This window comes from Squalius cephalus (genome assembly GCF_949319135.1).
Source record: "Squalius cephalus genome assembly, chromosome: 4".
Lineage (NCBI taxonomy): Eukaryota > Metazoa > Chordata > Actinopteri > Cypriniformes > Leuciscidae > Squalius > Squalius cephalus.
The window spans coordinates 41731599-41755123 of NC_137125.1; the positions used below are offsets into that span (position 1 = coordinate 41731599).

The 23525-nt window shown below is 40.4% G+C and overlaps 1 protein-coding gene across 1 annotated transcript in view; it reads right to left on the reverse strand.

The window, feature by feature from the left end:
- Window positions 1-23525, reverse strand: part of LOC307157146 (plexin-C1-like) — a 153307-nt gene that overhangs the window by 104430 nt on the left and 25352 nt on the right. Inside the window, exons 7-11 of the mRNA XM_079868930.1 lie at window positions 23219-23327; window positions 23022-23115; window positions 22796-22834; window positions 22268-22401; window positions 21992-22171 (exon numbers count right to left, since the gene is read on the reverse strand). Of these exons, the coding sequence (XP_079725056.1) occupies window positions 21992-22171; window positions 22268-22401; window positions 22796-22834; window positions 23022-23115; window positions 23219-23327 (556 nt within the window). The remainder of the gene's footprint in view (window positions 1-21991; window positions 22172-22267; window positions 22402-22795; window positions 22835-23021; window positions 23116-23218; window positions 23328-23525) is intronic.

The window sequence follows — 23525 nt, forward strand, 5'->3', positions numbered from 1 at the left end:
GCCACCTGCTGGCAACAGGAAGTGACATGTTTAACACTGATATGGACTCCTAATAACATATAAAAAAGTGCCAGCAAGTGCTAAACATGCTAACAACATAATAGAAGCATGCTAAAACATGCTAGCAAACTCTTAGCTAAGTGCTAAAGCATGCTATTATTGCAATTAAATAGGAATTTGCTGTAACTCAGGCATGGAATGTCCAATCTGCCCCAAACTTCACACTTTTGATAAGCGTTCTGTCCTGAACACATCTACATGAGAAAATTCAGTTATAGTAATAGCGCCACCTACTGGTAACAGGAAGTGACATGTTTAACACTCTTGTGGTCTCCTAATAACATATAAAAAAGAGCCAACAAGTGCTAAACAGGTTAGCAACATACTAGAAACATGCTAGCAAACACTTAGCTAAGTGCTAAAGCATGCTATTACTGCAATTAAATAGGAATTTGCTGTAACTCAGGCATGTAATGTCCAATCTGCCCCAAACTTCACACATTTGATAAGAATCAAGGCCTGAACACATGTCTATGCTCAAATTCAGTTATAGTAATAGCACCACCTACTGGCAAAAGGAAGTGACATGTTTAACACTTTGATGCCGTTCTAGCAACATGTTAAAAATGCCATTGAGTTCTATACATGCTAGAAACATGTTAAAACATGCTAGCAGTACTTAGCTAAGTGCTAAACCATGCTAATTCAATGAAACAGGACTTTGTTGTTACTCAAGAAGGCAATGTACAATCTACCCCAAACTTCACACGTTTGATAAGAGTTATCTCTTGAACACATGTCCATGCTCATATTTAGTTATAGTCATAGCGCCACCTGCTGGCAACAGGAAGTGACGTTTAACACTGTTCTTGACTCCTAATAACATATAAAAAAATGCAAGTAGGTGCTAAACATCCTACCAACATACTAGAGACTTGCTAAAACATACTAGCAAACACTTAGCTAAGTGCTAAAGAATGATATTACTGCAATTAAATATGAATTTGCTGTAACTCAGGCAAGGAATGTCCAATCTGCCCCAAACTTCACACTTTTGATAAGCGTTCTGTCCTGAACACATGATCATGCTTACAGTCATAGCGCCACCTGCTGGCAGCAGGAAGTGACATGTTTAACACTGTTATGGACTCCTAATAACATATAAAAAAGTGCCAGCAAGTGCTAAACATGCTAACAACATACTAGAAACATGCTAAAACATGCTAGCAAACTCTTAGCTAAGTGCTAAAGCATGCTATTATTGCAATTAAATAGGAATTTGCTGTAATTCAGGCATGGAATGTCCAATCTGCCCCAAACTTCACACATTTGATAAGAATCATGGCCTGAACACATGTCTATGCTCAAATTCAGTTATAGTAATAGCGCCACCTACTGGCAACAGGAAGTGACATGTTTAACACTTTTATGCCGTTCTAGCAACATGTTAAAAATGCCATTGAGTTCTAAACATGCTAGAAACATGTTAAAACATGCTAACAATGCTTAGCTAAGTGCTAAAGAATGTTAATTCAATGAAACATGACTTTGTTGTTACTCAAGAAGGCAATGTCCAATTTGCACCAAACTTCACACGTTTGATAAGAGTTCTGTCCTGAACACACATCCATGCTCATATTCAGTTATAGCCATAACGCCACCTACTGGCAACAGAAACTGACATGGTTAACACCGTAATGCAGTACTAACCACATAATTATTGTGTACTAAGCATGCTAGAAACAGACTAAACATGCTAGCAACACTTAGCTGAGTCATGAAGCATGCTATTATCACCATTATACAAAACATTTTGTAACTGACTTTGACATACTCTTACTATATATACCTCCTTAAATGTACATTTCCCAACCATGCTCTGTCTTCCTAAAGCCACCGAGTGTTGATGGCACGGGTGCGAGGGCCCTTTCATCGCTGCTTGCAGCTTTAATTATTATTAGGGCCCGAGCACCGATGGTGAGAGGACCCTATTGTTTTTGCTCCGTTTATTATTATTATTATTATTCTTCTCCAAAGTGAATCGCTTTTTAGAGGGCCTAAACATGCTCGAAAACTCATGAAACTTTGCACACGCTTCAGAAGTGGTGAAAATTTACGTGTGATATGGTTTTCAAAATTGGGTGGGGTAAATTCGGTAAATTATTGCCCCCACATTTTGCCCCGGCTCCTGGTTTCACTTACAGGTATGAAATTTGGTACATACATGTAATGACCCAATACCTACAAAAAAGTCTCTTGGAGCATAGCCCTAAACACAACAGGAAGTGAGCTATTTTGAACTTCCTCCTAGATTTTGGGCATTTTTCGTAATTTCCTGATGTTGTACTTTAACGAACTCCTCCTACAGTTTTGATCTGATCCTCTTCAAATTTGGTGAGTGTAATCTGAAGGCCTTTGCGACGTTAAATTGCGAAGATCTTGAGTTTTCGTCGAAGGGTGTGCCCTCGGCGGCCTGACAAACGTTCACCCAATTTCGGCCTTTTGGTGATATATGCATGATCAGATAAGTTCAATAATAATGTTGCTTGCAGTTCCGATGTTGCTAGGCAACCACAGACAGCCTGCAGTAACTCAGCCATACATTTTTCAATCTGTCCCAAACTTCACATGTTTGATAAGAGTCCTGTCCTGAACACATGACCAAGCTCATATTAGGTTATAGCAATAGCGCCACCTGCTGGTAGCAGGAAGTGTGGCAAATACAAAACATGCTCGAAAAATCATGAAACTTTGCACACGCCTCAGAAGTGGTGAAAATTTACGTGTGATATGGTTTTCAGAATTGGGGGGGCAAATTCGGTAAATTATTGCCCCCACATTTTACCCTGGCTCCTGGTTTCACGTACAGGTATGAAATTTGGTACATGCATGTATTGACCCAATACCTACAGAAAAGTCTCTTGGAGCATAGCCCTAAACACAACAGGAAGTGATCTATTTTGAACTTCTTCCTAGATTTTGGACATTTTTCGTAATTTCCTGATGTTGTACTTTAACATACTCCTCCTACAGTTTTGATCTGATTCTCTTCAAATTTGGTGAGTGTAATCTTAAGGCATTTCCTAAAGGCGCCGGGTGGCGGTGGCAGGGGTGCGAGGGCCCTTTTCATCGCTGCTTGCAGCTTTAATTCTTCTTCTTCTTCTCCAAAGTGAATAGCTTTTTAGAGGGCCTAAACATGCTCGAAAACTCATGAAACTTTGCACACGCTTCAGAAGTGGTGAAAATTTACGTGTGATATGGTTTTCAGAATTGGGGGGGGCAAATTCGGTAAATTATTGCCCCCACATTTTGCCCCGGCTCCTGGTTTCACGTACAGGTATGAAATTTGGTACATACATGTAATGACCCAATACCTACAGAAAAGTCTCTTGGAGCATAGCCCTAAACACAACAGGAAGTGAGCTATTTTGAACTTCCTCCTAGATTTTGGGCATTTTTCGTAATTTCCTGATGTTGTACTTTAACGAACTCCTCCTACAGATTTGATCTGATCCTCTTCAAATTTGGTGAGTGTAATCTTAAGGCCTTTGTGACGTTAAATTGCGAAGATCTAGAGTTTTCGTCGAAGGGTGTGCCCTCGGCGGCCTGACAAACGTTCACCCAATTTCGGCCTTCTGGTGATATATGCATGATCAGATAAGTTCAATATTAATGTTGAATGCAGTTCCGATGTTGCTAGGCAACCACAGACAGCCTGCAGTAACTCAGCCATACAATTTCCAATCTGTCCCAAACTTCACATGTTTGATAAGAGTCCTGTCCTGAACACATGACCATGCTCATATTTGGTTATAGCAATAGCGCCACCTGCTGGTAGCAGGAAGTGTGGCAAATACAAAACTTGCTCGAAAAATCATGAAACTTTGCACACGCCTCAGAAGTGGTGAAAATTTACGTGTGATATTGTTTTCAGAATTGGGGGGGGGGGCAAATTCGGTAAATTATTGCCCCCACATTTTGCCCCGGCTCCTGGTTTCACGTACAGGTATGAAATTTGGTACATGCATGTATTGACCCAATACCTACAGAAAAGTCTCTTGGAGCATAGCCCTAAACACAACAGGAAGTGATCTATTTTGAACTTCCTCCTAGATTTTGGACATTTTTCGTAATTTCCTGATGTTGTACTTTAACGTACTCCTCCTACAGTTTTGATCTGATCCTCTTCAAATTTGGTGAGTGTAATCTTAAGGCATTTCCTAAAGGCGCCGGGTGGCGGTGGCAGGGGTGCGAGGGCCCTTTTCATCGCTGCTTGCAGCTTTAATTAGGGCCCGAGCACCGATGGTGAGAGGACCCTATTGTTTTTGCTCCGTTTATTATTATTATTCTTCTCCAAAGTGAATCGCTTTTTAGAGGGCCTAAACATGCTCGAAAACTCATGAAACTTTGCACACGCTTCAGAAGTGGTGAAAATTTACGTGTGATATGGTTTTCAGAATTGGGGGGGGGCAATTCGGTAAATTATTGCCCCCACATTTTGCCCCGGCTCCTGGTTTCACGTACAGGTATGAAATTTGGTACATACATGTAATGACCCAATACCTACAGAAAAGTCTCTTGGAGCATAGCCCTAAACACAACAGGAAGTGAGCTATTTTGAACTTCCTCCTGGATTTTGGGCATTTTTCGTAATTTCCTGATGTTGTACTTTAACGAACTCCTCCTACAGATTTGATCTGATCCTCTTCAAATTTGGTGAGTGTAATCTTAAGGCCTTTGTGACGTTAAATTGCGAAGATCTAGAGTTTTCGTCGAAGGGTGTGCCCTCGGCGGCCTGACAAACGTTCACCCAATTTCGGCCTTCTGGTGATATATGCATGATCAGATAAGTTCAATATTAATGTTGCTTGCAGTTCCGATGTTGCTAGGCAACCACAGACAGCCTGCAGTAACTCAGCCATACAATTTCCAATCTGTCCCAAACTTCACATGTTTGATAAGAGTCCTGTCCTGAACACATGACCATGCTCATATTTGGTTATAGCAATAGCGCCACCTGCTGGTAGCAGGAAGTGTGGCAAATACAAAACATGCTCGAAAAATCATGAAACTTTGCACACGCTTCAGAAGTGGTGAAAATTTACGTGTGATGTGGTTTTCAGAATTGGGGGGGGCAAAATGGCTTACTTATTGCCCCTACATTTTGCCCCGGCTCGACGTTTCACGTACAGGTATGAAATTTGGTACATACATGTAAAGACCCAATTCCTACAAAAAAGTCTCTTGGAGCGTAGCCCTAAACACAACAGGAAGTGAGCTATTTTGAACTTCCTCTCAGATTTTGGGCAGTTTTTGCCATTTCCTGATGTTGTACTTTAACAAACTCCTCCTACAGTTTTGATCTGATCCTCTTCAAATTTGGTGAGTGTAATCTTAAGGCATTTCCTAAAGGCGCCGGGTGGCGGTGGCAGGGGTGCGAGGGCCCTTTCCATCGCTGCTTGCAGCTTTAATTAGGGCCCGAGCACCGATGGTGAGAGGACCCTATTGTTTTTGCTCCGTTTATTATTATTCTTCTTCTCCAAAGTGAATCGCTTTTTAGAGGGCCTAAACATGCTCGAAAACTCATGAAACTTTGCACACGCTTCAGAAGTGGTGAAAATTTACGTGTGATATGGTTTTCAGAATTGGGGGGGGCAAATTCGGTAAATTATTGCCCCCACATTTTGCCCCGGCTCCTGGTTTCACGTACAGGTATGAAATTTGGTACATACATGTAATGACCCAATACCTACAGAAAAGTCTCTTGGAGCATAGCCCTAAACACAACAGGAAGTGAGCTATTTTGAACTTCCTCCTGGATTTTGGGCATTTTTCGTAATTTCCTGATGTTGTACTTTAACGAACTCCTCCTACAGATTTGATCTGATACTCTTCAAATTTGGTGAGTGTAATCTTAAGGCCTTTGTGACGTTAAATTGCGAAGATCTAGAGTTTTCGTCGAAGGGTGTGCCCTCGGCGGCCTGACAAACATCTATCTATAAATTACAGGAACGTCTGTCTGTCTGTCTGTCTGTGTGTGTGTGTGTCTGTTCCTCGCATATCTCTCGAACCGTTAGTCCGATTGATTTCAAACTCGACAGGTGTCTTGCCACGGGCACGAGTAAGTGCAGTGCCAAGTTTGACATTGTTTGGATGAGAAATGCAAAAGATATCGTTAAATATATCATTTTTAGAAGGTTGTGGTTTAAAAATAAACATTCTGACATTAGAGAGTTGTATCGGTCAAAGAAGCCCCAAGAAGGCTGTGGTTTAAAAATAAACATTCTGACATAAACACTCAGTCAGCTACACTGTTTACTTCTGAATATTATAGTTTGGTTCCCGAACGTGATAAATCCATCTATCTATAAATTACAGAAACGTCCGTCTGTCTGTCTGTGTGTTATTCGCATATCTCTCGAATGTGAGATAACCACTAAATGTGTGAAAACCACTATTTTCTGTTTCAAACTTTCACATAGCATCTTTAGGTTATAACAACATTGAAAATCAAAATCTGGATTTGAATTTTTTAAGATTTATTATAAAAACGGATTATTTTTTCCCAAAAATGCAATAAATTCATGACTTTTTTTTTTTTTTTTTAAATGCTATTAATCCATTGAATCAATATAAAGTTATTTTTGATCATATTGCCATCGCAAGAAATATCTCCTGAACTTTTTTGACGGCGATCAGCTCACAAAAACTGATTTTGCACGGGCACTTTGCACTGCTCCCTGAATCGAGGTGCTTATTCATTTGTGGATGTAAACTGAATCTGTAAGTCAGCTATGCTGTTAGTGTTTACTTCTGAATATTATATTTCATTCTGGTGCGCTTAACGTTGTCGCTACTGTGTAATAGTAGCCTATGCTATTCACCAACTAAACATATCCTATTCAATGCGTTCACAGTCTCTTTCACGGGCATCATTTGTAGTTGCCTATTCACAAACTGTTTGCTCAAGCATAGCGTTTTCTCGGAGTTCACTGTGTGCTTTTTACCATGCACAAATAAAAATGTCACTGAACTTTTGCTGTGTAATTGTAACAATGAGCACACACCAAACCAACAATTACTAAAAACACACACAAAAACTGATTTTGCACGGGCATTTTTTGCACTAGTTCACCCAATTTCGGCCTTTTGGTGATATATGCATGATCAGATAAGTTCAATATTAATGTTGCTTGCAGTTCTGATGTTGCTAGGCAACCACAGACAGCCTGCAGTAACTCAGGCATACAATTTTCAATCTGCCACAAACTTCACATGTTTGATAAGAGTCCTGTCCTGAACACATGCCAATGCTCATTATGATTATAGCAATAGCACCACCTGCTGGTAGCAGGAAGTGTGGCAAATACAAAACGTGCTCGAAAAATCATGAAACTTTGCACACGCTTCAGAAGTGGTGACAATTTACGTGTGATGTGGTTTTAAAAATTGGGTGGGGCAAAATGGCTTACTTATTGCCCCTACATTTTGCCCCGGCTCGACGTTTCACGTACAGGTATGAAATTTGGTACACACATGTAAAGACCCAATACCTACAAAAAAGTATCTTGGAGCATAGCCCTAAACACAACAGGAAGTCAGTTATTTTGAACTTCCTGTCAGATTTTGGGCAGTTTTTGCCATTTCCTGATGTTGTACTTTAACAAACTCCTCCTACAGTTTTGATCTGATCCTCTTCAAATTTGGTGAGTGTAATCTTAAGGCCTTTCCTAAAGGTGCCGGGTGGCGGTGGCAGGGGTGCGAGGGCCCTTTTCATCGCTGCTTGCAGCTTTAATTATTATTATTATTCTTCTCCAAAGTGAATCGCTTTTTAGAGGGCCTAAACATGCTCGAAAACTCATGAAACTTTGCACACGCTTCAGAAGTGGTGAAAATTTACGTGTGATATGGTTTTCAAAATTGGGTGGGGTAAATTCGGTAAATTATTGCCCCCACATTTTGCCCCGGCTCCTGGTTTCACTTACAGGTATGAAATTTGGTACATACATGTAATGACCCAATACCTACAAAAAAGTCTCTTGGAGCATAGCCCTAAACACAACAGGAAGTGAGCTATTTTGAACTTCCTCCTAGATTTTGGGCATTTTTCGTAATTTCCTGATGTTGTACTTTAACGAACTCCTCCTACAGTTTTGATCTGATCCTCTTCAAATTTGGTGAGTGTAATCTGAAGGCCTTTGCGACGTTAAATTGCGAAGATCTTGAGTTTTCGTCGAAGGGTGTGCCCTCGGCGGCCTGACAAACGTTCACCCAATTTCGGCCTTTTGGTGATATATGCATGATCAGATAAGTTCAATAATAATGTTGCTTGCAGTTCCGATGTTGCTAGGCAACCACAGACAGCCTGCAGTAACTCAGCCATACATTTTTCAATCTGTCCCAAACTTCACATGTTTGATAAGAGTCCTGTCCTGAACACATGACCAAGCTCATATTAGATTATAGCAATAGCGCCACCTGCTGGTAGCAGGAAGTGTGGCAAATACAAAACATGCTCGAAAAATCATGAAACTTTGCACACGCCTCAGAAGTGGTGAAAATTTACGTGTGATATGGTTTTCAGAATTGGGGGGGCAAATTCGGTAAATTATTGCCCCCACATTTTACCCTGGCTCCTGGTTTCACGTACAGGTATGAAATTTGGTACATGCATGTATTGACCCAATACCTACAGAAAAGTCTCTTGGAGCATAGCCCTAAACACAACAGGAAGTGATCTATTTTGAACTTCTTCCTAGATTTTGGACATTTTTCGTAATTTCCTGATGTTGTACTTTAACATACTCCTCCTACAGTTTTGATCTGATTCTCTTCAAATTTGGTGAGTGTAATCTTAAGGCATTTCCTAAAGGCGCCGGGTGGCGGTGGCAGGGGTGCGAGGGCCCTTTCATCGCTGCTTGCAGCTTTAATTAGGGCCCGAGCACCGATGGTGAGAGGACCCTATTGTTTTTGCTCCGTTTATTATTAGGGCCCGAGCACCGATGGTGAGAGGACCCTATTGTTTTTGCTCCGTTTATTAGGGCCCGAGCACCGATGGTGAGAGGACCCTATTGTTTTTGCTCCGTTTATTATTATTCTTCTTCTCCAAAGTGAATCGCTTTTTAGAGGGCCTAAACATGCTCGAAAACTCATGAAACTTTGCACACGCTTCAGAAGTGGTGAAAATTTACGTGTGATATGGTTTTCAGAATTGGGGGGGGCAAATTCGGTAAATTATTGCCCCCACATTTTGCCCCGGCTCCTGGTTTCACGTACAGGTATGAAATTTGGTACATACATGTAATGACCCAATACCTACAGAAAAGTCTCTTGGAGCATAGCCCTAAACACAACAGGAAGTGAGCTATTTTGAACTTCCTCCTGGATTTTGGGCATTTTTCGTAATTTCCTGATGTTGTACTTTAACGAACTCCTCCTACAGATTTGATCCGATACTCTTCAAATTTGGTGAGTGTAATCTTAAGGCCTTTGTGACGTTAAATTGCGAAGATCTAGAGTTTTCGTCGAAGGGTGTGCCCTCGGCGGCCTGACAAACATCTATCTATAAATTACAGGAACGTCTGTCTGTCTGTCTGTCTGTGTGTGTGTGTGTCTGTTCCTCGCATATCTCTCGAACCGTTAGTCCGATTGATTTCAAACTCGACAGGTGTCTCGCCACGGGCACGAGTAAGTGCAGTGCCAAGTTTGACATTGTTTGGATGAGAAATGCAAAAGATATCGTTAAATATATCATTTTTAGAAGGTTGTGGTTTAAAAATAAACATTCTGACATTAGAGAGTTGTATCGGTCAAAGAAGCCCCAAGAAGGCTGTGGTTTAAAAATAAACATTCTGACATAAACACTCAGTCAGCTACACTGTTTACTTCTGAATATTATAGTTTGGTTCCCGAACGTGATAAATCCATCTATCTATAAATTACAGAAACGTCCGTCTGTCTGTCTGTGTGTTATTCGCATATCTCTCGAATGTGAGATAACCACTAAATGTGTGAAAACCACTATTTTCTGTTTCAAACTTTCACATAGAATCTTTAGGTTATAACAACATTGAAAATCAAAATCTGGATTTGAATTTTTTAAGATTTATTATAAAAACGGATTATTTTTTCCCAAAAATGCAATAAATTCATGACTTTTTTTTTTTTTTTCCAAATGCTATTAATCCATTGAATCAATATAAAGTTATTTTTGATCATATTGCCATCGCAAGAAATATCTCCTGAACTTTTTTGACGGCGATCAGCTCACAAAAACTGATTTTGCACGGGCACTTTGCACTGCTCCCTGAATCGAGGTGCTTATTCATTTGTGGATGTAAACTGAATCTGTATGTCAGCTATGCTGTTAGTGTTTACTTCTGAATATTATATTTCATTCTGGTGCGCTTAACGTTGTCGCTACTGTGTAATAATAGCCTATGCTATTCACCAACTAAACATATCCTATTCAATGCGTTCACAGTCTCTTTCACGGGCATCATTTGTAGTTGCCTATTCACAAACTGTTTGCTCAAGCATAGCGTTTTCTCGGAGTTCACTGTGTGCTTTTTACCATGCACAAATAAAAATGTCACTGAACTTTTGCTGTGTAATTGTAACAATGAGCACACACCAAACCAACAATTACTAAAAACACACACAAAAACTGATTTTGCACGGGCATTTTTTGCACTAGTTCACCCAATTTCGGCCTTTTGGTGATATATGCATGATCAGATAAGTTCAATATTAATGTTGCTTGCAGTTCTGATGTTGCTAGGCAACCACAGACAGCCTGCAGTAACTCAGGCATACAATTTTCAATCTGCCACAAACTTCACATGTTTGATAAGACTCCTGTCCTGAACACATGCCAATGCTCATTATGATTATAGCAATAGCACCACCTGCTGGTAGCAGGAAGTGTGGCAAATACAAAACGTGCTCGAAAAATCATGAAACTTTGCACACGCTTCAGAAGTGGTGACAATTTACGTGTGATGTGGTTTTAAAAATTGGGTGGGGCAAAATGGCTTACTTATTGCCCCTACATTTTGCCCCGGCTCGACGTTTCACGTACAGGTATGAAATTTGGTACACACATGTAAAGACCCAATACCTACAAAAAAGTCTCTTGGAGCATAGCCCTAAACACAACAGGAAGTCAGTTATTTTGAACTTCCTGTCAGATTTTGGGCAGTTTTTGCCATTTCCTGATGTTGTACTTTAACAAACTCCTCCTACAGTTTTGATCTGATCCTCTTCAAATTTGGTGAGTGTAATCTTAAGGCCTTTCCTAAAGGTGCCGGGTGGCGGTGGCAGGGGTGCGAGGGCCCTTTTCATCGCTGCTTGCAGCTTTAATTATTATTCTTCTTCTTCTTCTCCAAAGTGAATCGCTTTTTAGAGGGCCTAAACATGCTCGAAAACTCATGAAACTTTGCACACGCTTCAGAAGTGGTGAAAATTTACGTGTGATATGGTTTTCAGAATTGGGGGGGGCAAATTCGGTAAATTATTGCCCCCACATTTTGCCCCGGCTCCTGGTTTCATGTACAGGTATGAAATTTGGTACATACATGTAATGACCCAATACCTACAGAAAAGTCTCTTGGAGCATAGCCCTAAACACAACAGGAAGTGAGCTATTTTGAACTTCCTCCTAGATTTTGGGCATTTTTCGGAATTTCCTGATGTTGTACTTTAACGAACTCCTCCTACAGATTTGATTTGATCCTCTTCAAATTTGGTGAGTGTAATCTTAAGGCCTTTGTGACGTTAAATTGCGAAGATCTAGAGTTTTCGTCGAAGGGTGTGCCCTCGGCGGCCTGACAAACGTTCACCCAATTTCGGCCTTCTGGTGATATACATGATCAGATAAGTTCAATATTAATGTTGAATGCAGTTCCGATGTTGCTAGGCAACCACAGACAGCCTGCAGTAGCTCAGCCATACAATTTCCAATCTGTCCCAAACTTCACATGTTTGATAAGAGTCCTGTCCTGAACACATGACCATGCTCATATTTGGTTATAGCAATAGCGCCATCTGCTGGTAGCAGGAAGTGTGGCAAATACAAAACATGCTCGAAAAATCATGAAACTTTGCACACGCCTCAGAAGTGGTGAAAATTTACGTGTGATATGGTTTTCAGAATTGGGGGGGGGCAAATTCGGTAAATTATTGCCCCCACATTTTGCCCCGGCTCCTGGTTTCACGTACAGGTATGAAATTTGGTACATGCATGTATTGACCCAATACCTACAGAAAAGTCTCTTGGAGCATAGCCCTAAACACAACAGGAAGTGATCTATTTTGAACTTCCTCCAAGATTTTGGACATTTTTCGTAATTTCCTGATGTTGTACTTTAACGTACTCCTCCTACAGTTTTGATCTGATCCTCTTCAAATTTGGTGAGTGTAATCTTAAGGCATTTCCTAAAGGCGCCGGGTGGCGGTGGCAGGGGTGCGAGGGCCCTTTTCATCGCTGCTTGCAGCTTTAATTAGGGCCCGAGCACCGATGGTGAGAGGACCCTATTGTTTTTGCTCCGTTTATTATTATTCTTCTTCTCCAAAGTGAATCGCTTTTTAGAGGGCCTAAACATGCTCGAAAACTCATGAAACTTTGCACACGCTTCAGAAGTGGTGAAAATTTACGTGTGATATGGTTTTCAGAATTGTGGGGGGCAAATTCGGTAAATTATTGCCCCCACATTTTGCCCCGGCTCCTGGTTTCACGTACAGGTATGAAATTTGGTACATACATGTAATGACCCAATACCTACAGAAAAGTCTCTTGGAGCATAGCCCTAAACACAACAGGAAGTGAGCTATTTTGAACTTCCTCCTGGATTTTGGGCATTTTTCGTAATTTCCTGATGTTGTACTTTAACGAACTCCTCCTACAGATTTGATCTGATACTCTTCAAATTTGGTGAGTGTAATCTTAAGGCCTTTGTGACGTTAAATTGCGAAGATCTAGAGTTTTCGTCGAAGGGTGTGCCCTCGGCGGCCTGACAAACGTTCACCCAATTTCGGCCTTCTGGTGATATACATGATCAGATAAGTTCAATATTAATGTTGAATGCAGTTCCGATGTTGCTAGGCAACCACAGACAGCCTGCAGTAGCTCAGCCATACAATTTCCAATCTGTCCCAAACTTCACATGTTTGATAAGAGTCCTGTCCTGAACACATGACCATGCTCATATTTGGTTATAGCAATAGCGCCATCTGCTGGTAGCAGGAAGTGTGGCAAATACAAAACATGCTCGAAAAATCATGAAACTTTGCACACGCCTCAGAAGTGGTGAAAATTTACGTGTGATATGGTTTTCAGAATTGGGGGGGGGCAAATTCGGTAAATTATTGCCCCCACATTTTGCCCCGGCTCCTGGTTTCACGTACAGGTATGAAATTTGGTACATGCATGTATTGACCCAATACCTACAGAAAAGTCTCTTGGAGCATAGCCCTAAACACAACAGGAAGTGATCTATTTTGAACTTCCTCCAAGATTTTGGACATTTTTCGTAATTTCCTGATGTTGTACTTTAACGTACTCCTCCTACAGTTTTGATCTGATCCTCTTCAAATTTGGTGAGTGTAATCTTAAGGCATTTCCTAAAGGCGCCGGGTGGCGGTGGCAGGGGTGCGAGGGCCCTTTTCATCGCTGCTTGCAGCTTTAATTAGGGCCCGAGCACCGATGGTGAGAGGACCCTATTGTTTTTGCTCCGTTTATTATTATTCTTCTTCTCCAAAGTGAATCGCTTTTTAGAGGGCCTAAACATGCTCGAAAACTCATGAAACTTTGCACACGCTTCAGAAGTGGTGAAAATTTACGTGTGATATGGTTTTCAGAATTGTGGGGGGCAAATTCGGTAAATTATTGCCCCCACATTTTGCCCCGGCTCCTGGTTTCACGTACAGGTATGAAATTTGGTACATACATGTAATGACCCAATACCTACAGAAAAGTCTCTTGGAGCATAGCCCTAAACACAACAGGAAGTGAGCTATTTTGAACTTCCTCCTGGATTTTGGGCATTTTTCGTAATTTCCTGATGTTGTACTTTAACGAACTCCTCCTACAGATTTGATCTGATACTCTTCAAATTTGGTGAGTGTAATCTTAAGGCCTTTGTGACGTTAAATTGCGAAGATCTAGAGTTTTCGTCGAAGGGTGTGCCCTCGGCGGCCTGACAAACATCTATCTATAAATTACAGGAACGTCTGTCTGTCTGTCTGTCTGTGTGTGTGTGTGTCTGTTCCTCGCATATCTCTCGAACCGTTAGTCCGATTGATTTCAAACTCGACAGGTGTCTTGCCACGGGCACGAGTAAGTGCAGTGCCAAGTTTGACATTGTTTGGATGAGAAATGCAAAAGATATCGTTAAATATATCATTTTTAGAAGGTTGTGGTTTAAAAATAAACATTCTGACATTAGAGAGTTGTATCGGTCAAAGAAGCCCCAAGAAGGCTGTGGTTTAAAAATAAACATTCTGACATAAACACTCAGTCAGCTACACTGTTTACTTCTGAATATTATAGTTTGGTTCCCGAACGTGATAAATCCATCTATCTATAAATTACAGAAACGTCCGTCTGTCTGTCTGTGTGTTATTCGCATATCTCTCGAATGTGAGATAACCACTAAATGTGTGAAAACCACTATTTTCTGTTTCAAACTTTCACATAGCATCTTTAGGTTATAACAACATTGAAAATCAAAATCTGGATTTGAATTTTTTAAGATTTATTATAAAAACGGATTATTTTTTCACAAAAATGCAATAAATTCATGACTTTTTTTTTTTTTTTTTTAAATGCTATTAATCCATTGAATCAATATAAAGTTATTTTTGATCATATTGCCATCGCAAGAAATATCTCCTGAACTTTTTTGACGGCGATCAGCTCACAAAAACTGATTTTGCACGGGCACTTTGCACTGCTCCCTGAATCGAGGTGCTTATTCATTTGTGGATGTAAACTGAATCTGTAAGTCAGCTATGCTGTTAGTGTTTACTTCTGAATATTATATTTCATTCTGGTGCGCTTAACGTTGTCGCTACTGTGTAATAGTAGCCTATGCTATTCACCAACTAAACATATCCTATTCAATGCGTTCACAGTCTCTTTCACGGGCATCATTTGTAGTTGCCTATTCACAAACTGTTTGCTCAAGCATAGCGTTTTCTCGGAGTTCACTGTGTGCTTTTTACCATGCACAAATAAAAATGTCACTGAACTTTTGCTGTGTAATTGTAACAATGAGCACACACCAAACCAACAATTACTAAAAACACACACAAAAACTGATTTTGCACGGGCATTTTTTGCACTAGTTCACCCAATTTCGGCCTTTTGGTGATATATGCATGATCAGATAAGTTCAATATTAATGTTGCTTGCAGTTCTGATGTTGCTAGGCAACCACAGACAGCCTGCAGTAACTCAGGCATACAATTTTCAATCTGCCACAAACTTCACATGTTTGATAAGAGTCCTGTCCTGAACACATGCCAATGCTCATTATGATTATAGCAATAGCACCACCTGCTGGTAGCAGGAAGTGTGGCAAATACAAAACGTGCTCGAAAAATCATGAAACTTTGCACACGCTTCAGAAGTGGTGACAATTTACGTGTGATGTGGTTTTAAAAATTGGGTGGGGCAAAATGGCTTACTTATTGCCCCTACATTTTGCCCCGGCTCGACGTTTCACGTACAGGTATGAAATTTGGTACACACATGTAAAGACCCAATACCTACAAAAAAGTCTCTTGGAGCATAGCCCTAAACACAACAGGAAGTCAGTTATTTTGAACTTCCTGTCAGATTTTGGGCAGTTTTTGCCATTTCCTGATGTTGTACTTTAACAAACTCCTCCTACAGTTTTGATCTGATCCTCTTCAAATTTGGTGAGTGTAATCTTAAGGCCTTTCCTAAAGGTGCCGGGTGGCGGTGGCAGGGGTGCGAGGGCCCTTTTCATCGCTGCTTGCAGCTTTAATTATTATTATTATTCTTCTCCAAAGTGAATCGCTTTTTAGAGGGCCTAAACATGCTCGAAAACTCATGAAACTTTGCACACGCTTCAGAAGTGGTGAAAATTTACGTGTGATATGGTTTTCAAAATTGGGTGGGGCAAATTCGGAAAATTATTGCCCCCACATTTTGCCCCGGCTCCTGGTTTCACTTACAGGTATGAAATTTGGTACATACATGTAATGACCCAATACCTACAAAAAAGTCTCTTGGAGCATAGCCCTAAACACAACAGGAAGTGAGCTATTTTGAACTTCCTCCTAGATTTTGGGCATTTTTCGTAATTTCCTGATGTTGTACTTTAACGAACTCCTCCTACAGTTTTGATCTGATCCTCTTCAAATTTGGTGAGTGTAATCTGAAGGCCTTTGCGACGTTAAATTGCGAAGATCTTGAGTTTTCGTCGAAGAGTGTGCCCTCGGCGGCCTGACAAACGTTCACCCAATTTCGGCCTTTTGGTGATATATGCATGATCAGATAAGTTCAATAATAATATTGCTTGCAGTTCCGATGTTGCTAGGCAACCACAGACAGCCTGCAGTAACTCAGCCATACATGTTTCAATCTGCCCCAAACTTCACATGTTTGATAAGAGTCCTGTCCTGAACACATGACCATGCTCATTATGGTTATAGCAATAGCGCCACCTGCTGGTAGCAGGAAGTGTGGCAAATACAAAACGTGCTCGAAAAATCATGAAACTTTGCACATGCTTCAGATGTGGTGAAAATTTACGTGTGATGTGGTTTTCAAAATTGGGTGGGGCAAAATGGCTTACTTATTGCCCCTATATTTTGCCCCGTCTCCTGGTTTCACGTACAGGTATGAAATTTGGTACATACATGTAAAGACCCAATACCTACAAAAAAGTCTCTTGGCGCGTAGCCCTAAACACAACAGGAAGTCAGCTATTTTGAACTTCCTCTCAGATTTTGGGCAGTTTTTGCCATTTCCTGATGTTGTACTTTAACAAACTCCTCCTACAGTTTTGATCTGATCCTCTTCAAATTTGGTGAGTGTAATCTTAAGGCATTTCCTAAAGGCGCCGGGTGGCGGTGGCAGGGGTGCGAGGGCCCTTTCATCGCTGCTTGCAGCTTTAATTAGGGCCCGAGCACCGATGGTGAGAGGACCCTATTGTTTTTGCTCCGTTTATTATTATTATTCTTCTCCAAAGTGAATCGCTTTTTAGAGGGCCTAAACATGCTCGAAAACTCATGAAACTTTGCACACGCTTCAGAAGTGGTGAAAATTTACGTGTGATATGGTTTTCAAAATTGGGTGGGGCAAATTCGGTAAATTATTGCCCCCACATTTTGCCCCGGCTCCTGGTTTCACTTACAGGTATGAAATTTGGTACATACATGTAATGACCCAATACCTACAAAAAAGTCTCTTGGAGCATAGCCCTAAACACAACAGGAAGTGAGCTATTTTGAACTTCCTCCTAGATTTTGGGCATTTTTCGTAATTTCCTGATGTTGTACTTTAACGAACTCCTCCTACAGTTTTGATCTGATCCTCTTCAAATTTGGTCAGTGTAATCTGAAGGCCTTTGCGACATTAAATTGCGAAGATCTTGAGTTTTCGTCGAAGGGTGTGCCCTCGGCGGCCTGACAAACGTTCACCCAATTTCGGCCTTTTGGTGATATATGCATGATCAGATAAGTTCAATAATAATGTTGCTTGCAGTTCCGATGTTGCTAGGCAACCACAGACAGCCTGCAGTAACTCAGCCATACATTTTTCAATCTGCCCCAAACTTCACATGTTTGATAAGAGTCCTGTCCTGAACACATGACCATGCTCATTATGGTTATAGCAATAGCGCCACCTGCTGGTAGCAGGAAGTGTGGCAAATACAAAACGTGCTCGAAAAATCATGAAACTTTGCACATGCTTCAGAAGTGATGAAAATTTACGTGTGATGTGATTTTCAAAATTGGGTGGGGCAAAATGGCTTAATTATTGCCCCTACATTTTGCCCCGGCTCCTGGTTTCACGTACAGGTATGAAATTTGGTACATACATGTAAAGACCCAATACCTACAAAAAAGTCTCTTGGCGCGTAGCCCTAAACACAACAGGAAGTTAGCTATTTTGAACTTCCTCTCAGATTTTGGGCAGTTTTTGCCATTTCCTGATGTTGTACTTTAACAAACTCCTCCTACAGTTTTGATCTGATCCTCTTCAAATTTGGTGAGTGTAATCTTAAGGCATTTCCTAAAGGCGCCGGGTGGCGGTGGCAGGGGTGCGAGGGCCCTTTTCATCGCTGCTTGCAGCTTTAATTATTAGGGCCCGAGCACCGATGGTGAGAGGACCCTATTGTTTTTGCTCCGTTTATTATTATTATTCTTCTCCAAAGTGAATCGCTTTTTAGAGGGCCTAAACATGCTCGAAAACTCATGAAACTTTGCACACGCTTCAGAAGTGGTGAAAATTTACGTGTGATATGGTTTTCAGAATTGGGGGGGGCAAATTCGGTAAATTATTGCCCCCACATTTTGCCCCGGCTCCTGGTTTCACGTACAGGTATGAAATTTGGTACATACATGTAATGACCCAATACCTACAGAAAAGTCTCTTGGAGCATAGCCCTAAACACAACAGGAAGTGAGCTATTTTGAACTTCCTCCTGGATTTTGGGCATTTTTCGTAATTTCCTGATGTTGTACTTTAACGAACTCCTCCTACAGATTTGATCTGATACTCTTCAAATTTGGTGAGTGTAATCTTAAGGCCTTTGTGACGTTAAATTGCGAAGATCTAGAGTTTTCGTCGAAGGGTGTGCCCTCGGCGGCCTGACAAACATCTATCTATAAATTACAGGAACGTCTGTCTGTCTGTCTGTCTGTGTGTGTGTGTGTCTGTTCCTCGCATATCTCTCGAACCGTTAGTCCGATTGATTTCAAACTCGACAGGTGTCTTGCCACGGGCACGAGTAAGTGCAGTGCCAAGTTTGACATTGTTTGGATGAGAAATGCAAAAGATATCGTTAAATATATCATTTTTAGAAGGTTGTGGTTTAAAAATAAACATTCTGACATTAGAGAGTTGTATCGGTCAAAGAAGCCCCAAGAAGGCTGTGGTTTAAAAATAAACATTCTGACATAAACACTCAGTCAGCTACACTGTTTACTTCTGAATATTATAGTTTGGTTCCCGAACGTGATAAATCCATCTATCTATAAATTACAGAAACGTCCGTCTGTCTGTCTGTGTGTTATTCGCATATCTCTCGAATGTGAGATAACCACTAAATGTGTGAAAACCACTATTTTCTGTTTCAAACTTTCACATAGCATCTTTAGGTTATAACAACATTGAAAATCAAAATCTGGATTTGAATTTTTTAAGATTTATTATAAAAACGGATTATTTTTTCACAAAAATGCAATAAATTCATGACTTTTTTTTTTTTTTTTTAAATGCTATTAATCCATTGAATCAATATAAAGTTATTTTTGATCATATTGCCATCGCAAGAAATATCTCCTGAACTTTTTTGACGGCGATCAGCTCACAAAAACTGATTTTGCACGGGCACTTTGCACTGCTCCCTGAATCGAGGTGCTTATTCATTTGTGGATGTAAACTGAATCTGTAAGTCAGCTATGCTGTTAGTGTTTACTTCTGAATATTATATTTCATTCTGGTGCGCTTAACGTTGTCGCTACTGTGTAATAGTAGCCTATGCTATTCACCAACTAAACATATCCTATTCAATGCGTTCACAGTCTCTTTCACGGGCATCATTTGTAGTTGCCTATTCACAAACTGTTTGCTCAAGCATAGCGTTTTCTCGGAGTTCACTGTGTGCTTTTTACCATGCACAAATAAAAATGTCACTGAACTTTTGCTGTGTAATTGTAACAATGAGCACACACCAAACCAACAATTACTAAAAACACACACAAAAACTGATTTTGCACGGGCATTTTTTGCACTAGTTCACCCAATTTCGGCCTTTTGGTGATATATGCATGATCAGATAAGTTCAATATTAATGTTGCTTGCAGTTCTGATGTTGCTAGGCAACCACAGACAGCCTGCAGTAACTCAGGCATACAATTTTCAATCTGCCACAAACTTCACATGTTTGATAAGAGTCCTGTCCTGAACACATGCCAATGCTCATTATGATTATAGCAATAGCACCACCTGCTGGTAGCAGGAAGTGTGGCAAATACAAAACGTGCTCGAAAAATCATGAAACTTTGCACACGCTTCAGAAGTGGTGACAATTTACGTGTGATGTGGTTTTAAAAATTGGGTGGGGCAAAATGGCTTACTTATTGCCCCTACATTTTGCCCCGGCTCGACGTTTCACGTACAGGTATGAAATTTGGTACACACATGTAAAGACCCAATACCTACAAAAAAGTCTCTTGGAGCATAGCCCTAAACACAACAGGAAGTCAGTTATTTTGAACTTCCTGTCAGATTTTGGGCAGTTTTTGCCATTTCCTGATGTTGTACTTTAACAAACTCCTACAGTTTTGATCTGATCCTCTTCAAATTTGGTGAGTGTAATCTTAAGGCCTTTCCTAAAGGTGCCGGGTGGCGGTGGCAGGGGTGCGAGGGCCCTTTTCATCGCTGCTTGCAGCTTTAATTCTTCTTCTTCTTCTTCTCCAAAGTGAATCGCTTTTTAGAGGGCCTAAACATGCTCGAAAACTCATGAAACTTTGCACACGCTTCAGAAGTGGTGAAAATTTACGTGTGATATGGTTTTCAGAATTGGGGGGGGCAAATTCGGTAAATTATTGCCCCCACATTTTGCCCCGGCTCCTGGTTTCATGTACAGGTATGAAATTTGGTACATACATGTAATGACCCAATACCTACAGAAAAGTCTCTTGGAGCATAGCCCTAAACACAACAGGAAGTGAGCTATTTTGAACTTCCTCCTAGATTTTGGGCATTTTTCGGAATTTCCTGATGTTGTACTTTAACGAACTCCTCCTACAGATTTGATTTGATCCTCTTCAAATTTGGTGAGTGTAATCTTAAGGCCTTTGTGACGTTAAATTGCGAAGATCTAGAGTTTTCGTCGAAGGGTGTGCCCTCGGCGGCCTGACAAACGTTCACCCAATTTCGGCCTTCTGGTGATATACATGATCAGATAAGTTCAATATTAATGTTGAATGCAGTTCCGATGTTGCTAGGCAACCACAGACAGCCTGCAGTAGCTCAGCCATACAATTTCCAATCTGTCCCAAACTTCACATGTTTGATAAGAGTCCTGTCCTGAACACATGACCATGCTCATATTTGGTTATAGCAATAGCGCCATCTGCTGGTAGCAGGAAGTGTGGCAAATACAAAACATGCTCGAAAAATCATGAAACTTTGCACACGCCTCAGAAGTGGTGAAAATTTACGTGTGATATGGTTTTCAGAATTGGGGGGGGCAAATTCGGTAAATTATTGCCCCCACATTTTGCCCCGGCTCCTGGTTTCACGTACAGGTATGAAATTTGGTACATGCATGTATTGACCCAATACCTACAGAAAAGTCTCTTGGAGCATAGCCCTAAACACAACAGGAAGTGATCTATTTTGAACTTCCTCCAAGATTTTGGACATTTTTCGTAATTTCCTGATGTTGTACTTTAACGTACTCCTCCTACAGTTTTGATCTGATCCTCTTCAAATTTGGTGAGTGTAATCTTAAGGCATTTCCTAAAGGCGCCGGGTGGCGGTGGCAGGGGTGCGAGGGCCCTTTTCATCGCTGCTTGCAGCTTTAATTTTATTTATTTTTTCATCAAGAGTAACTCTGCAGATCATTACACTGAAAATATTATTTTCCCACATTAACAGCATTCTTGCCAATTCTGTGTCTAAAATGGGCTGTATGACATTAGATTAAGTAATTATAATGTGCCGATGTCATCTCAAGGCACTGATGGGATATGGAAGCTGTTCTGCCAGTGGTCTGAAAGCTCTTACCTCCTCCAGGAGACTGTGGGCTGTATTCCTGTGCAGCTGGGCTGGGAACTGTAAGTGATGATACTGTTACCATGACAACGGTCGTCAGGAGTAACAACACACACTTTCACTGTTCCTTTAGTTCCACTGGGAGGAATGTGGAACCTTAGAGTGTCACTGGAGCAATCAAACACTGGAGATCTGAGGGGAAACATTCATGCACAGATATACAATATCATTTATCTCATTCTACACACATTCATAAATACGACTAAACACAAACACACAGAGTCTCACTCTTTAGAAATACAGTCCAGATCCCCTTGAATATGGATTTTTGTGACAGATTCCAAGTTCCTTCCTCTTAGTAAAACATTGTTTCTGCCATGCACAGAAACCTTGTTGGGCTCCAGAGAGAGAATCTCTGGCTTCTGCAGGACACAAAATGTTGCACTCAGTAAAGAAAGGCCATACAGGAAGAAAAAGAAAATCCATATCCACTTAATATATGACCCAAAGCATTCGTTAATAAACAACAGAAATAAAAGTAAATTTTATAAAAAAAATTATAAAAACATACATTTTATAAATGATAATAATAATAATATGCGGTAATTAAATATACTTGTAAATACGCATAATGATTGTGACAAATCATTTATTGCTTATATTATAGAAGAAAGCAACTTTTGTTTTAAAAGAATTTTAAAAGCAAATAGTTCCTCAAAAATGAAACAAAATCCTCAGACTCTTGTAAAGTCACATCTATTTGAAATAGGAACAAACTGTTCTGTGAAGTTGGGTTCATAATAGTATGACACTTACTCTGTAGATAATCTCAGAGAGTAGATCTTTACATGCATCCTGAAAAGTAGAAAAAGAGAGAGAACTGAGCGGTTCATTTACTTCCTGAGTTTTCTTCAGTCGACACAATGATACTTAAGGTATTACCAATGAATTAATATCATATTGAATCTTTATAAAGGTTACGTATACATATTTCCCAATACGTATAATGAAGCACTGGATTGTAGAATACAGTATGTCTCACCTGTATGAGTAACTGCGGTCCAGTTCCATGTGTCCAATCACAAAGCTGAGAGGAAGAGGACCACTGACACCCAGATGAGACACACTGCACACACCTGCATTCATGATTCATTATATGATTTATTAATATAATCTATAAAGCTCTGTGTTATCATTTCTGTACTATGCAATTTTTCACACTGAATTTCATTTTCTCACTGTGTATAAGAAGCATTTGTGTTTTCTGTGATACTGGAGCAGTTCCTCAGTGTCAGTGTCTCTGTGATCTTCTGATACTTAATGGTAACAGTAGCAGAGACTTCTGAAACTGAATAGATTATCAAAAATGTTTATGGTTATAAAAAATCATAAAATCATATTCTAACTACAAAAATGTACTGTATAATAGCATACAAGTAGTTCATATGAAGTAGCTTATGTCAAAAATGTATGGTTTTGGCATATGTTTATAGCAGGAATTCCTTATATGGGTGTTTTATGATGCCCCTATGGTATGTGAAATTTG